This window comes from Salminus brasiliensis, chromosome 1, assembly GCF_030463535.1.
Source record: "Salminus brasiliensis chromosome 1, fSalBra1.hap2, whole genome shotgun sequence".
In the NCBI taxonomy this organism is placed as follows: domain Eukaryota; kingdom Metazoa; phylum Chordata; class Actinopteri; order Characiformes; family Bryconidae; genus Salminus; species Salminus brasiliensis.
The window spans coordinates 61,614,505-61,628,158 of NC_132878.1; the positions used below are offsets into that span (position 1 = coordinate 61,614,505).

Genomic DNA, 13,654 nt, shown 5'->3' on the forward strand with positions numbered 1-13,654 from the left:
AAGGAGTATTGAGTTCCACTTGATCCAGTATCTTTTTTGGCTAATGAAAGGATTTTTGTATGTATAATTCAGGGACAGCAAGCTCACCATGTTACTGAGGGAGTCACTGGGCAACATCAACTGCAGAACCACCTTGATTGCCCACATCTCTGATTCGCCAGCCAATTATGCAGAGTCACTCTCCACTGTTCAACTAGCTTCCCGCATTCACCGCATGAGGAAGAAGAAATCCAAGGTATGATCTTCATTATGTTTCATATGTATCTTATCTGGTTTCCATATGTAGTAGTGTTTGTTTCTCTATACAAACATACTTTCTTTATATATTGTAGGAACTAAAAAGCACAACACAAAATTCTTTAGTAAAATAAAATAATTTTGTTTAGTAAGGTATTAATCCAGATCATCATCCACAAAACAAGCGAATTATCAATCGATTTGTAATTAGCTATATGTTCTGATTTCTGTTAGGCAGCAGGTCTATGTCTACTATATATACATCTATTTTCCTCTTAGTCCCCCTATCGACCTATAGTGGTAATCAGTGTTGCTGCTCCAGAGGGAGACTATAATTCAGACATTCAGATTACAGATACATATTTCCAACATATTTAAGCAGCCTTTGACATCTACTTATTAGTATTTGATTGCGTCATTTGGGATTGTAACATTAAAGCCAATATATTGTGTTGACATTATCACTTGTCATCCCTTTGGAGTGCACTTTTCACCTTTCCTCATATCGACAAGATATTATGGAGGAACTAAATTGATAGTAAAGTGCATAGTGAAAGAGCTACTTAACCCCTTTAATGTCCTGATCTCAGTGTATCTTGTTTGTGTCCTGCAGTACACCTCCAGTTCCTCAGGAGGGGAGAGCTCTTGTGAGGAGGGACAAATCCGACGGCCGACTCATTTAAGACCCTTCCACCCCAGGACGGTCGCTCTAGACCCAGACCACCCTACCCTGCTGTCCAGCGACCCAGATTACTCCTCTAGCAGCGAGCATTCCTGCGATACTGTTATCTATGTGGGGCCCGGAGGAGCCCCAATTTCTGACCGTGAACTCAGCGACAATGAGGGCCCTCCTGCTTTTGTTCCCATCATTCCCTCTCTGAACAAAAAACGTGCGAAAGAGGCTCCCAAATCAGACGGTGATCATTTAAAATGTAACACTTTTGCAGAATTGCAGGAGCGACTTGAGTGTATTGATGGAAGTGAAAGCACCTCTGCTTTTACTGGCGAAGGAAAAGCACCCCAGACAGCCCCCAAAGCACAGCAGAGTGGAGCTGGAAAAGTACTAGAGGGGACTGCTGGATCTTCCAAGACAGTTAAATCCTCCCTCCAAAAGCCGGCTCACATGGAACATTCCACATTGCCCTCAGATGAAGCTTTATCTGAGCCTAGTAGAACTTCAGCTCAAGACTCTGAGCCAGTTGTACGAGAGAAGGTCTACCTCAGCAAAGGGCCTTTACAAAAACCCCATGCTTCCCTCTCACTGCACAGAACCTCAAATATGGCCACTGATAGTGGCTTAGCTGCAAGAACACCTCCAGTGGGTATGAGCCAGCAAGCCCTCAGGCAAGGGGAGCATGCTTGTTCACCAGTCCTTGACCGACCTCATCATCTGAGTAGGAGCCCCATGGAGGTAAGCCACCTCCGAGCAGCCCTGAGGAGCAGATGTCTAGACAGAGATGTTTTAAGGACAACTGTCACTCTTCAGCAGCCTGTGGAGCTGAATGGGGAGGATGAACTGGTATTCACTGTGGTTGAGGAGCTTCCAGCTGGTCTTGTTCCAGACAATGGCCGACCATCTAGCATCATCAGCTTCAATAGCGACTGTTCCTTGCAGGCTCTAGCTTCTGGCTCACGCCCAGTCAGTATAATCAGCAGCATCAATGATGAATTTGATGCTTATACATCCCAAATTGACAGTGCACGGATACATCATGCAAGGTCAAAAGAAGAGCTGTCTGCTGGACACGGTATAGTTCAATCTTCCAAAGGTTCTTGGGGAAGCAGAACAAATGTTGGTGTCATGCATACTGATGGCACACATTCAGCAAGATGCCTTTCGTCAAAGGAAATAGGCATGAGACCTGAAAACACATCAACAGCGGATTTATCTGGTGTTTTACATATGGAGTCTTTCTCCCAGCAAGGCACGAAAAGTTCATTCAGTGACAGTGCTATATGTTTTTCAGAACTAGACTATGAATCAATACCTTCTGAGAAAATGTCCATGACTAAGTGCCCTCCACCTATTGACACTGCCAAAATATCACTCAGAGGTCAAAAGCCTGTAAAATCGAATACCCTCAGCTCCACACAGTCGATCCAGATTTCCGCCATTGCCCACTCTACTCTCCCTAGAAAAAACAAACCTACCTCATCTGTTGCCTCAACAAGTAGCTACAGTCGTGAGTTACAACAACAAGGAAGCAGGACAGATGAACATTGGACGCATGCTGGTGGCCAGTTAGACTCAAGAAATACAGAGTTCATTTGTGCTGGCAAGCCACCTAAAAGCAACTTGAGTGGAATTCCATCCAGAAAAATGGGTGGGAATAGCAACAGTATACCACGGTCTCCCAAAATACCCATATCCTCATCCACACAGAGGGTGGTGGATGGTTGTGAAAAATCTAGCGTTAAGAAAGGTGATACCCTTAGCAGAATGCCTCAGCTAAGAAGAGGTGCCACAACACTCGGCATGGTCTCTGTGCCTCAAAGCTCTACAGAAAGCAAGTGGGGTCATGATACCATGCAATTAAGCGCCAGTTTGAAATTCTCATCTTTAGGAAAGAGAGCAAATGGCCAGAAGGGCAGCATGCTCCCAAAATCTGGCAGCATGTCACCCCCTGCCCCACCACTCAGAAAATCCAGCCTGGACCAGAGGACACGGATTTTGGTGTCCCCTAGTGCCTTAAGGTCGGTGGGCAATGATGCAACCAGATCCTCCTCATCCAAAGCATCAGTCTCTGAGGAGGATTTTGATGTTCGAGTCAGAGGGGAATCTTTTAGCTTCAAATCATCCAGCTTAAAGGCAGCATCTACTCTTCAGGCACGAGGAACAAAGGGAGATGCTGGAAGATACTTTGGTAGTCTTTTGTCCCTTGAAAGATGTGACAGCTTAACATCAGTTGGATCTAAACAAGGAACACTGAGAGAGAGCAGTAGTGCCAACTTGGGCAGCAGTGGCAAGTCTAGTCGGACTGTGCCCAGACTTGGGGTAACTAGTTCTACATCTTTGCCCATTTCTCCTCCATCAACTACTTCTCCTGGGGTCAGCAAATTGGGGCAGATCAAAGCCAGCATAACCCCTAGAGTCGTTGCTGGCAATGGTAACAAAAAGTCCACTAGTGGCTCCAAACCTCTGAGTTCCACCAAATCAATTTCCACCTCAACTACACGGAACACCAGTCTACCTCCAACTGGAAAACCCCCGACTCGTTCTGTTATTGGTTCAAATGGCAAACCAGGCAAGGGCACCATTATGGGCACAAAACACGCTGTTCGTGCAGCTAACAGCCGGGTTAGTGAGTTAGCGTCAGGCAGCTCCAAGAAACACATCAAGGGATCTGGTGATCAGGCAGGCAGCTGCATGGAATTTGGCTCAGCTCAGCACAGTGAACCTTCACTGCCTGCTGCATTGCCCTCACCTTACAGCAAGATCACGGCTCCTCGGCGACCTCAGCGTTACAGCAGTGGCCACGGCAGCGACAACAGCAGTGTTCTTAGTGGGGAGCTGCCGCCGGCCATGGGCCGCACCGCACTGTTCTACCATAGCGGAGGGAGCAGTGGGTACGAAAGCATGATTAGGGATAGTGAAACTACAGGCAGTGCATCGTCAGCTCATGACTCCATGAGCGAGAGTGGAGTCTCTACTTCCAGTCGTGCCAAGATCTCGAAGTCTCCCAAAAAGAGAGCCAATGGTAGGTTTCACTTCCAAGGCACCCAGGAGTTAATGCATATTAAACTGAACTTTCCAAAGAAATGATGTCTGTCATAGATACCAGAAATATCCAACCGTAGCTCAAAAATGTACATGCTTTCCTTTACTGGGTTATTTCATTAAAGAGATTAGAAGCCTGGCACTTTTCTTAGTGCTTTCAAGGACATATCCATCCAAGCCTAGATTGCTTCATCTAACAATGTGTGCATCGCTGACAGCACTGCTGATATCCCATCACACTTAATACCGACACGTTTCTGTGCAGAATTGCTTATTTGAAATGTAATATTAACCAAATATTACATGCCTCACCATCTCCTTGGTCATCAAGCAGCTCGCAATATACCGATGCATGCCTGAACTGTAATCACAGAAAATCACATTCGTATGAAAGACTGCACGGTTTGCATGTGGACCTTCCCTGCTCTTCATATTCTTATCACTAACGCTGTATAACACAGGCTGTATGACATTGTGAAGTTAAATGGTGTATCTTTGTGTAGCCTACCTGAAGGTCTTTCCACCTCTGTGAGATTTGTGCACAGCTCTGTAATTAATTTTTGAAGTAAAGGCGGAAGATACAGACTTGCCCTTAATGCATATATTACCAGCCTCGTACTGGAGTCGACTGCTATTTTGAAATCACTTCTACTTTTAAATGCCGTAACTGTATTCAAGCCTCATACATATTTAAAAGCATGCCTACAAACCCATGGATATTCCGGGTGTGCATCAACGGCCCAGATGTAGAGCATTGCCCTGTCTGACCCCTCCAGGCCTGCAGCGGCGGCGGCTGATCCCTGCTCCCCTGCCGGACACTTCTTCACTAGGCAGGAAGGCTGGTGCTGCAGGCCAGTGGGTTGATCTGCCTCCACTGGGAGGTACCCTGAAGGAGGCCTTTGAGATAAAGGTGTACGAGATCGACGATGTGGAGCGACTGCAGAGGCGCAAGGAGGGCATGGCCACCGAGGTAAGAGCGCTCTGGACTTAATCTGCATGCATGATGAATGTGTACCAGCAGAAGAGTCATTACAGGCAGTGAGAGGCTGGAGCGTATGCCACTGGAGTGTTTTGTTTGCACAGTTGTTGAAACTTGGGTGTTCTCACTGAATTCGCTCTCTTTTATGTTTGTGTGTAAAAGGTGGAATCACTCACTCATTATGTTGTGGTTGTGTATGTCTGAAGCGTGTTATTTACCAAGAATCCTTTGAAAAATAGTTATTTTAATTTTGTTTGACGATTACGCAGATACATGAGTGGGATTATGACAATTTATTAGCCTCCAAAGTGGGTTTCTGTGTCCTGCACAGAGCATGGTCACAGTGTGAGGGTTTAAAGAGGACAGCCCATCTCATTGTTCCTAATTGAGCATGGCATTAATTAAAAATCACAAGCATCAGTGACAGTATCCAATATTTCTTTCTCCTCCCTCATTTGGAAGAGTGCGTGGCATTTGCATTTGTCAGGAATGGAGGTTATCTCAGACGCAATTACTGATGGCTCCTAATTGATTTGAATATGACTAATAGCTAAAGCTTGGGTGGGCTGGTACCGCAGCTCAGAGTGAGGGTGGAGTCCCGTGATGAATGAGGTGTGGTTGCTCAATCTGCGGCCTGCCTGATGGCTCTTTATGGGCCGCTCTGTGCGGCATAGCCACGGGTCATTAACCATTCCCACAAGCCCGACCCTCCATGCCCTGCCAATAGTGTGGAGAAGACATTAACTCCACCGAAAGGTGATATGATTTATTTTCAATTAAGAACAGACGACCTCAAATAGATCTTTGGGAGCTCGGCAGCTCACACTCAAAGAAAGTGCTTTTCACTCTGGTATGGTGCATACTGTATGTGTTTGAGCGTGTGCGTGTGTGTGTGTGTGAAGAAGGAAGGAGTGGTTTTATGACTGCCAGAATATTCTCATTTATGTTATTTGAGTTTCTGAGACAGAACGATAGAGCCTTCATCTCTGTGTGTCTGTTATATTTGCATACTCAAACATCTCTCTCTTTCCTCCCTCCCATTTCCTGTCAGCCATTTCAGGATGTTGAAAAGGTATGTTCATTAGAGTGGATGGCTATAGCCGGACTTGTGAAAATGCACAAAGCCGGTGTGCGATGTTTATGTGGCTGTTAATGTTAGAAAACATTAATGTATATGTCTAATGCCCTGTTTCAGTGGTAGAACACAAAGAGCAGGGTTTAGGATAATCTGTGTTGTCATTCTACTTTTCACTAACCTGTTCCTCATCGTCATGGTCTCTCCTTTTAATCCCAAACATTTCTCCAGGAGATTAAGGGCTAGCGAGAGCTTAGGCTAATTTTATTTCCAGCTCAACCGTAATTAATCCGGCCGATGGACCGGCACCTTGCGCAGGTTATTCGTGACTCAATTTGGCTTAAGCTCCAGTGTTGTAAATGTGCACCTACAGCAGAGCCCTCGGTAGTGAACAGGTGCCTGGCGCAGGTCCCCAGGCTTTGCTTGGCTGTTCATCACCAGCACACATGCTGAGCTCTACAGTTTGCTAAGCACAGCTCAGTCATCACTCAGCTGCTCCTGTCATTGTCTGTCTCTTCGCAGGGCTTGCAGTACTTCAACGCTCGCCTTAGGATGCTGGAGAAGCGGCAGCAGCAGATCAGGGAGCTGCGGGTCAAGCACGAAAGGCTGAAGAGGGAACTGGAGGACGCTAAGACTCGTCTAATGCTGGACCCCACCAAATGGATGGGAGAGTGTGAGTTATCTTACTTTTCTGCAATAAAGCACTGGGTGGTTTTGTAACTGCTGTACAGAGTGACTGAAAAAGTAATGGATTGACTTGATTTACATGTGTACATCATTTCCAAATCTCAGTTTATTTGTTAATAACTGTGTTGCGGTTATGCGCTATTACTGCTGGAACAACACTGTAAGTTAATGTAGTGAGATAATATTCTAGCTTATGTTTGACCTTTTACAAACATTACAGCTAAAAAAGGTGATTTTGAATTCCTAAAAATATTTGGATCAAGTGTATTTCCTGCATTAAATTTTTTTTTTCGTGTGTATCATGTTATATATAAGCAAATATGAGGTATTGAGCTTCTTGGGGGAAAGTAATGTGAGACTCATTATCATGATAGCTCTTGGGAGGGCTCAGCTGTCACCAGGGGCATTTGTTTAGGCTCTGTGTATTAGTGTGCCACTTTCGCTCAAGCAAAAATGCTAACTAGAATCAAAGACAGAATAAATGGCTTTAAGCCTGTGTAACTGACAGTGTGCCATTATCCTTAGTGCTGTGTGGGCTAATGATCCCCTTTAAGACCCTAAATTTAGTTATTGAACTTAGCGTTGGTATATTTAGTAAAAGGTCCTGAGGTCATGAGAAGAGCAAGCTAGCAAGAATAGCATTTAACCAAAAACTGTCTTCTAAAGTGAGTTTCATTTGGACAACTATTACTAGTATATATAAATATATGTTTGAGAGACACCCCCTTAGCATTTAAGCTAGTGCTAGCCTTTAACAACCTAATGGACATTAGCTAGTCTAAAAGACAAGCAATTTTAAGGGCTTCTCAGCTTAAAAGTCACAGTAAATCGTTAATTATTAGTCATCATTGATCTTCCGTACTGTGGAGTATGTTTGGTGGGAACATCCCTCTGTTTTCACAGGATCAGATGTGATTGGACAAAGTGACATTATTTTTAAACTTATTTTTAATCGGAATCCATTTGTGAACGATAATGTTAATCATCTGGTGTTAAACTAAAGCAAGACCTAAGTGAACTGCCCATGTTATAGTATCTTTCAGTGCTTAATAACAAATTCATAGCCCCTAGGTTATTTTCAGGCCGTGGAGAGAAATACTTTAGGAAAATGGAGGTGAATAATGTGATTAGTGTTGCGTACTTTGTGGTGAGATAACCAACAGCCTACAGGGCTGAGGATCTGCAGGTTCAGTTTCTGTTTTCTTTTATGCCCTTTTCAGAAGCATTACTTTTGCTTAGAGGAATAGAGAAAGAAGCAGCACATCAGCAGCAAACACAAAGAAAGCTAGAATGTTATTTAATAAAGAAGCATTGAAATTGTGCTTGGAAAGTAGATGGAGAAAGCCAGCGTGAGAATGAGAATGAAAGATAGTGTGTTTGCGCGTGTGTATGTGTGTGAGTGTTCGGCCTGTAAGAACTCTGTGTGTCCTTGAATCAATAAGGCATTATTTTCCCCTCCTGCAATCAGCCCTATCCCTCTGGCCAGGAGGTGTTTACCATTCATCTGTGACTGCTGTCTTGGGTAAAGTCATGATTGGGCCAGTCATGCTTTATAAATCAAGCCCCTCTTGAGTAGTGGGTGAATTTCAGGGTGGTTTGTGTGTGTGTGAGCCTTGTTCCACTCCTGGCCTTCACCTCTTCACATTCCACTCTGTATCAGTGTCTCTTAACTATCAATCTCTCCATCAGGGCTATGACTTTCACTTTAAGGTGGGGGAGGGGGTGTTCTGTTTATTGACAGCATACACCATGTTTCTGTGTAAATGCCTACATAGAATGACTTCAGAATTTTGATTTATTAAGTACAACAGGCTGTATTTAATGATGTGTGCATTTATTGACATCTGCATTACATATTAGGACCAGCTTAAAGGCATGGATGGAAAGGCCTGCTATTATTGTGTCTGATCCCTTTTACACAATAGCCATAAACAGGACCACAAATACTGTTTAAAATTGGACACCCTGGACCCTAGACTTATTATTTTCTGTTTTAAGATTTGGTGGTGGTTAATTCTGCCTACTATAGAGGGTAACATCACTGCTCTCCAATGAAAGACTAGAGTTTGAGCCACTGTCTGGTCTAGCACACCAGGCAATATGAGTAAATTCACTGGGCAGACTCCTAACCCTGCCTCCTACCATAACATGATTCAATTATAAGTTGACCTAGATCATCTGCCAACTGCAGTGAATGTGGAGACAGGTCCCTAAATCCTCGGACATTGACAATGTTATTATTGACCTATAGTAGACCTTTCATCTTCTTACTTTATAGGTGAAATTATTAGGGAACAACACACCGGGCCATTGAACGCCTAAGCCACCAATTGTCCAATTACTTTTAAACATTACTTTTATGTTTAAACTTTTAAACTTATTATAAACGAGGCATTTCCTACATAGTTCACCTGTTTTATATGAACTTAAGCTGAAAGTCTGCACTTTAAGCTCATTTAAACTTTTATTTGAATTCCATGTTGTGGTAAACAGCTAAAATGACAGTAGATGTGTCGCCAATTCAATATGTATTGGTCTGTTAAATTAATAAGTAACTTCTGCTAGTATGGGGGTATCATAGGTAGCTTACCTGATTTCATTTATGAGGGACTGATTTATGAAGGACTGTAAACATTGAGCTTCCTCGAGGAGAGGGTTGGAAATGGTTAGCACACTCACAGACTACTGCACAGTACTGAGTTCACATTCTCACATTCTTCTTTCTTCTTCTCTCCACCCCACAGTCGATGTGGATCCAGACCTGGACCAGGACTCGCAAGACTACTTGGAGGCTCTGGTTCAGGCCACAGGCGAGCTGGAGTTTTGTGTAAACCTCTGCAAATCTCGTGTCATGCTGGAGACCTGCTTCGACATTATGGCCCCAACGTCCCCAGGACAGGAGATGGAGGTGTGAGAAGAGTCGGACAGAGAAAATATCAATAGAACACCATATCTGTTCCTTTCTGACTACCTTCTGAGCTCTTTCTGCTGATGTAGAGGTCAAAACTGAGGACTGGACAATGTCTTTCTGTGGCAAGCGTAGTTCTTTAGTGAATCTGGACTTGCTCCCACTCCGATCAAGACAGAGGAAGCTTACAACAAAAAACAAAGTTTACTCACTCTGTAGAGTGCTGAGACGTAGAGATAAGGGGGGAAAAAACAAAGGAGAGAGAAAATTATGAGATTTGTTTATGTTACCAAAAAGTGCCTTGACCTAAGCAAACCCAAGGAGTATCTGTCTTTTCTGATTGGTGCTAGTATTAAGCCCACTGAACCTGAGCAAACTCCTTATCATATTCCTTTTGGGAAACAATATACACATACAGTATTTTGCATTGTAAAATAGTGTATACAGTATTTATATGATCTCACAGTATGTAAAAAAGAACAATTTAGAAAATAAACTTCAAAATGTATAGAAAAAAGCAATAAGGTAATTTATTGCCATTCTCAAAACCTTTGCCTTTTTAAAATTATTTTTAACAACCTCCTGTGGAGCTTCTCACTTTTGTTACCCTTTCTTATTTTTTTAAACATCATGCAAGAACCTCCTGTATTATTGGCTGGGCGTATTTTATTGCCTTCGCCAAAGCTTGTATTTGATGAGCTAACACTAAACCACCAAACCATCTATAAGTGGTATATCTGTGTTTTGGCAAGCTGCCTGTATATATTGTAGGAACGATTGACCAGATTTAACCCTGTTCATGTATGATTTGCTGTTTGGATGTATTTGTGTTTTTTATGCAATCTCAAGAAATGAATGCCTGATACTGATACCTGATGCTTGTTCTTGCTACTCACTTACTAGTATATCATCGCTGTCCAGGGGGAAAAAAAACATAAATCTAATTTTTATTTTTCTGTTTAGTTTTTTTTTATTTTTCACTTGAACACACCAGCTGTTCCTTAAATCATGTCAACAATTCATAATCAGTGGACCAATGGAAATGCTTCAAAATGACCTAGAATCAAATTTCATTACACATTAAAAGTTAAGCTTTAGCTTTCTCTTGTAAAATTCTCATTTTGGGGTTACATGTGTTTTTCTTGTGTTTTTTTTCGCTTGTGTTTTTTGGACAGCGAAGATATGCTGGAAGATCAAACAAGCACACCCTTGGGCTCTTAAAGGAATTCTTCAGCGATTTTCAATCTAATCAGCTGTGTCTGTAGCATATGATTGGTTACCACAGATAAAACCTTTTATACTTTTCCCTGTGCTCACACTCTAAGCATAAATAATACTTATATACTGCTACTGGTGCATAACAGTAGCCATTTTACCAGGCAAAGAACTTTTAATGTGTTCAGATGGTTCTTTGAGTTGTGATGATTGCATACAGAACCCCATTTCTAAGAGTGAAGAAATAGAAAAGCTGACTCAAATCACACTTATTAAAGCTTTTGGGCAATATAAACATTAATGCACAACAAAGCTGATCTGTATTTGTCTTTGCTTTAAGAGCTCCTTAGTAAAAAAAAAAAGAATGAAGCTGTAAATGTGTATAATTCATTTAGAGGTGGGACTACTCCTGAAAACCTTACAGAAAGCAAAAGTAACTAGAACTGGTATTATATTGTGTTATAATACTGTATTACACTTTATAAGACCAGCTATGGTAAGAGCCCATCTCATCCTAACCCTTGTATTGTTAGACCAGGGGTGGTAATTCAAGGGCTAGAATCTGGCAGTTTCCTGATTTCCCTGCTCTAAAAAAACTAGGAATGAATTGCCGAGAATCAGGTGTGCCTGAGCAAGAGAACTACAAAACTGTGCAGGAATCCAGACCCTCCAGGAATTAAGCAGCTGTCAACTGTCAATGCTTCTATTATCAGCAAATTGTGAGTCAACTGGTGTTTAGTTTCTTTTCTAAATAGAGGGAAACACACTGGTAGTGGTAGCCAGTGGTATGATGGAGATGCTGCATTTACAAATTAGGATGAAAAGTGCTGCAGTACTCCTTTAACCATGCAAACTGTGCAGTCCTGGGCGAACTTTTAGCAGTACAACAAAAATAAATCATAGCCTCTCAAATCAGAGCCTCTCTCAGACACTTCTCAGGACACCTGATGTGTGTAAGTGTGTGTGTGTGTGTTTCCTTCTCTAAATCATGCAACTGAGTTTTATCACAGATAAGCGCTGAATATTTTTTCTACGCCCCCTCTGGCGATGTAAAAATGATAAACCTGAGACATCACCACCGCATAAAGATGTACCTCACTGCATCCATCACTCCAGGTTGTATTGCAGAGAACCCGGCGAAACGCGCACTGCTTCAAATGTAGATCGGTGCCTGTATTCCCAAACAGTAGATGTGTTTCACACAAACAAATTCATCTATTCAAAACAGATTGTTTTTTGGCACTGGGGGTAGTGTAGCAGAGCAGAACTTGTCTGTATAAGACATCAGTCTTACCGCTCTGATCTTTAAAATGGTTGAGCTCAAAGAATGGCAATTATTTTTGACAAAAACAGAATCAGTTGACACACTGAAATGACTGGGTCTAGTGGTTTATCTTTGTGATTTATGTCCTGGAAAAAAAATGTAATGTATTTGCCATTGTTTAGAGGAAGGACATTGAAGGAGGACATACTTCAAAGACTTTGCAATGGTTACAATTAGAATTTGCCATTTTTTAAAATGAATCAATCCTTTATTTCTGTAAAGAAGAGACTCAGGCTTTTTGACATTGATGCATGAGCTCATTGTCCAAGCAAACTTATTGTCTATTATTTTATTATGGATTTTATGAATGATTTACATTTTGCCAGTCATTTAAATAATTTTTTACAAGTTCAGATATGGAACATTTTCTGTCAGCTTTATATTGTACAGTTTTCTAATGCTTTGTAAGACCATGTACAGACTCTTCAGTTTGCATTAGCACATGCTTATGAATAAAATGATTATCCTCTTTATAGCTCACTGTAAGAATGGGATTTATTACACGCTTCCTCTTGTCTGCTGTTTATGGTCATTTCTTAGCCAAACAGAACACTCACACTCCCACAGCCCATATTTTTTTTGTTTGACAACTTATTGGCTGTAAATCAACCCTCAACAAAACCGTTATTCTTACTCTTAATGATGTAGCTGTGTCCTCCTTTCTCTCTGGCTCAAAATCTAGGCACATCCTCTGCTTTTTAATCAGTGCCCATTCATATTCCCTGCTGCTCAAAACTGCCAAGATCAGACTATCCCAACTCTTAGTCAAACTTTAATCTCCAGCATTTGGACTATTGTAACTCTCTTCTTGCAGGCATTAGCTTCTTCTTCATTAACAAACTTTAGATGGTCCAGACATGAGCTGCTTGTCGTTTCACATTACACCAGTTCTCTAAAATTCCTCTACTTTTTTGTAAGCTCTTCAAAATCTTACACCTTCCCACCTTTCTGATCTTCTGCTTCCTTATAAACCCTCTCATACTCTCAGATCCTCTTCAGCTGGGTTACTTACCAGTTCTCCAACCAACCTTCAAGGTTTTCTAATTCTGGAACTCTCTTCCTCCCCTGGTCCAACAGCCTAATTTCCTTCCTGTATTCAAATCAAATCTTATAACATATCTCTTCTTTCTCACTTATGATTGTCCTGAAGCATAAACTACTTCTCCATTAGGTCTTGCCCCAGTCTAGTGCTGTCAGTTTGTATTATTGTATTTTATTTTGCATTATTTGTATAATGTCTGTAATGCTTTATGTACTGACTACTGTGAGTGTATGGTTTGAGTATGCTAGTGGTTGTCATACTAGTGTTACCAAGTATAAAGTATAAATGCCAGGGGCAGTTTAAGATATCCTAAAAAAGTCATGATCATTTCATTCAGTTGAACAGCACATCTCATTTCCTCCTCATTTGTTATGGTGAATGCTGTTCTTAGGAGCCTGCTACTGGTAATCCAGCTCATCGCTCTGTGCAGTTCTCATTAAACATTATCCCGTCAATGCGTTTGCTGTCT

At 42.0% G+C, this 13,654-nt stretch overlaps 1 protein-coding gene across 2 annotated transcripts in view; it reads left to right on the plus strand.

Moving 5' to 3' along the window:
- The window catches only part of kif26aa (kinesin family member 26Aa), a 32,751-nt gene extending 20,195 nt beyond the window's left edge, over positions 1-12,556 (plus strand). Inside the window, exons 8-13 of one of the 2 annotated variants that reach the window (XM_072685010.1) lie at positions 73-235; positions 851-3,935; positions 4,732-4,925; positions 5,986-6,006; positions 6,532-6,682; positions 9,441-12,556. In XM_072685010.1, the coding sequence (XP_072541111.1) occupies positions 73-235; positions 851-3,935; positions 4,732-4,925; positions 5,986-6,006; positions 6,532-6,682; positions 9,441-9,610 (3,784 nt within the window). In that variant the 3' untranslated portion in view covers positions 9,611-12,556. The remainder of the gene's footprint in view (positions 1-72; positions 236-850; positions 3,936-4,731; positions 4,926-5,985; positions 6,007-6,531; positions 6,683-9,440) is intronic. The other variant, XM_072685016.1, reaches the window with a different exon arrangement.
- The last annotated feature ends 1,098 nt before the right edge of the window (positions 12,557-13,654 follow it).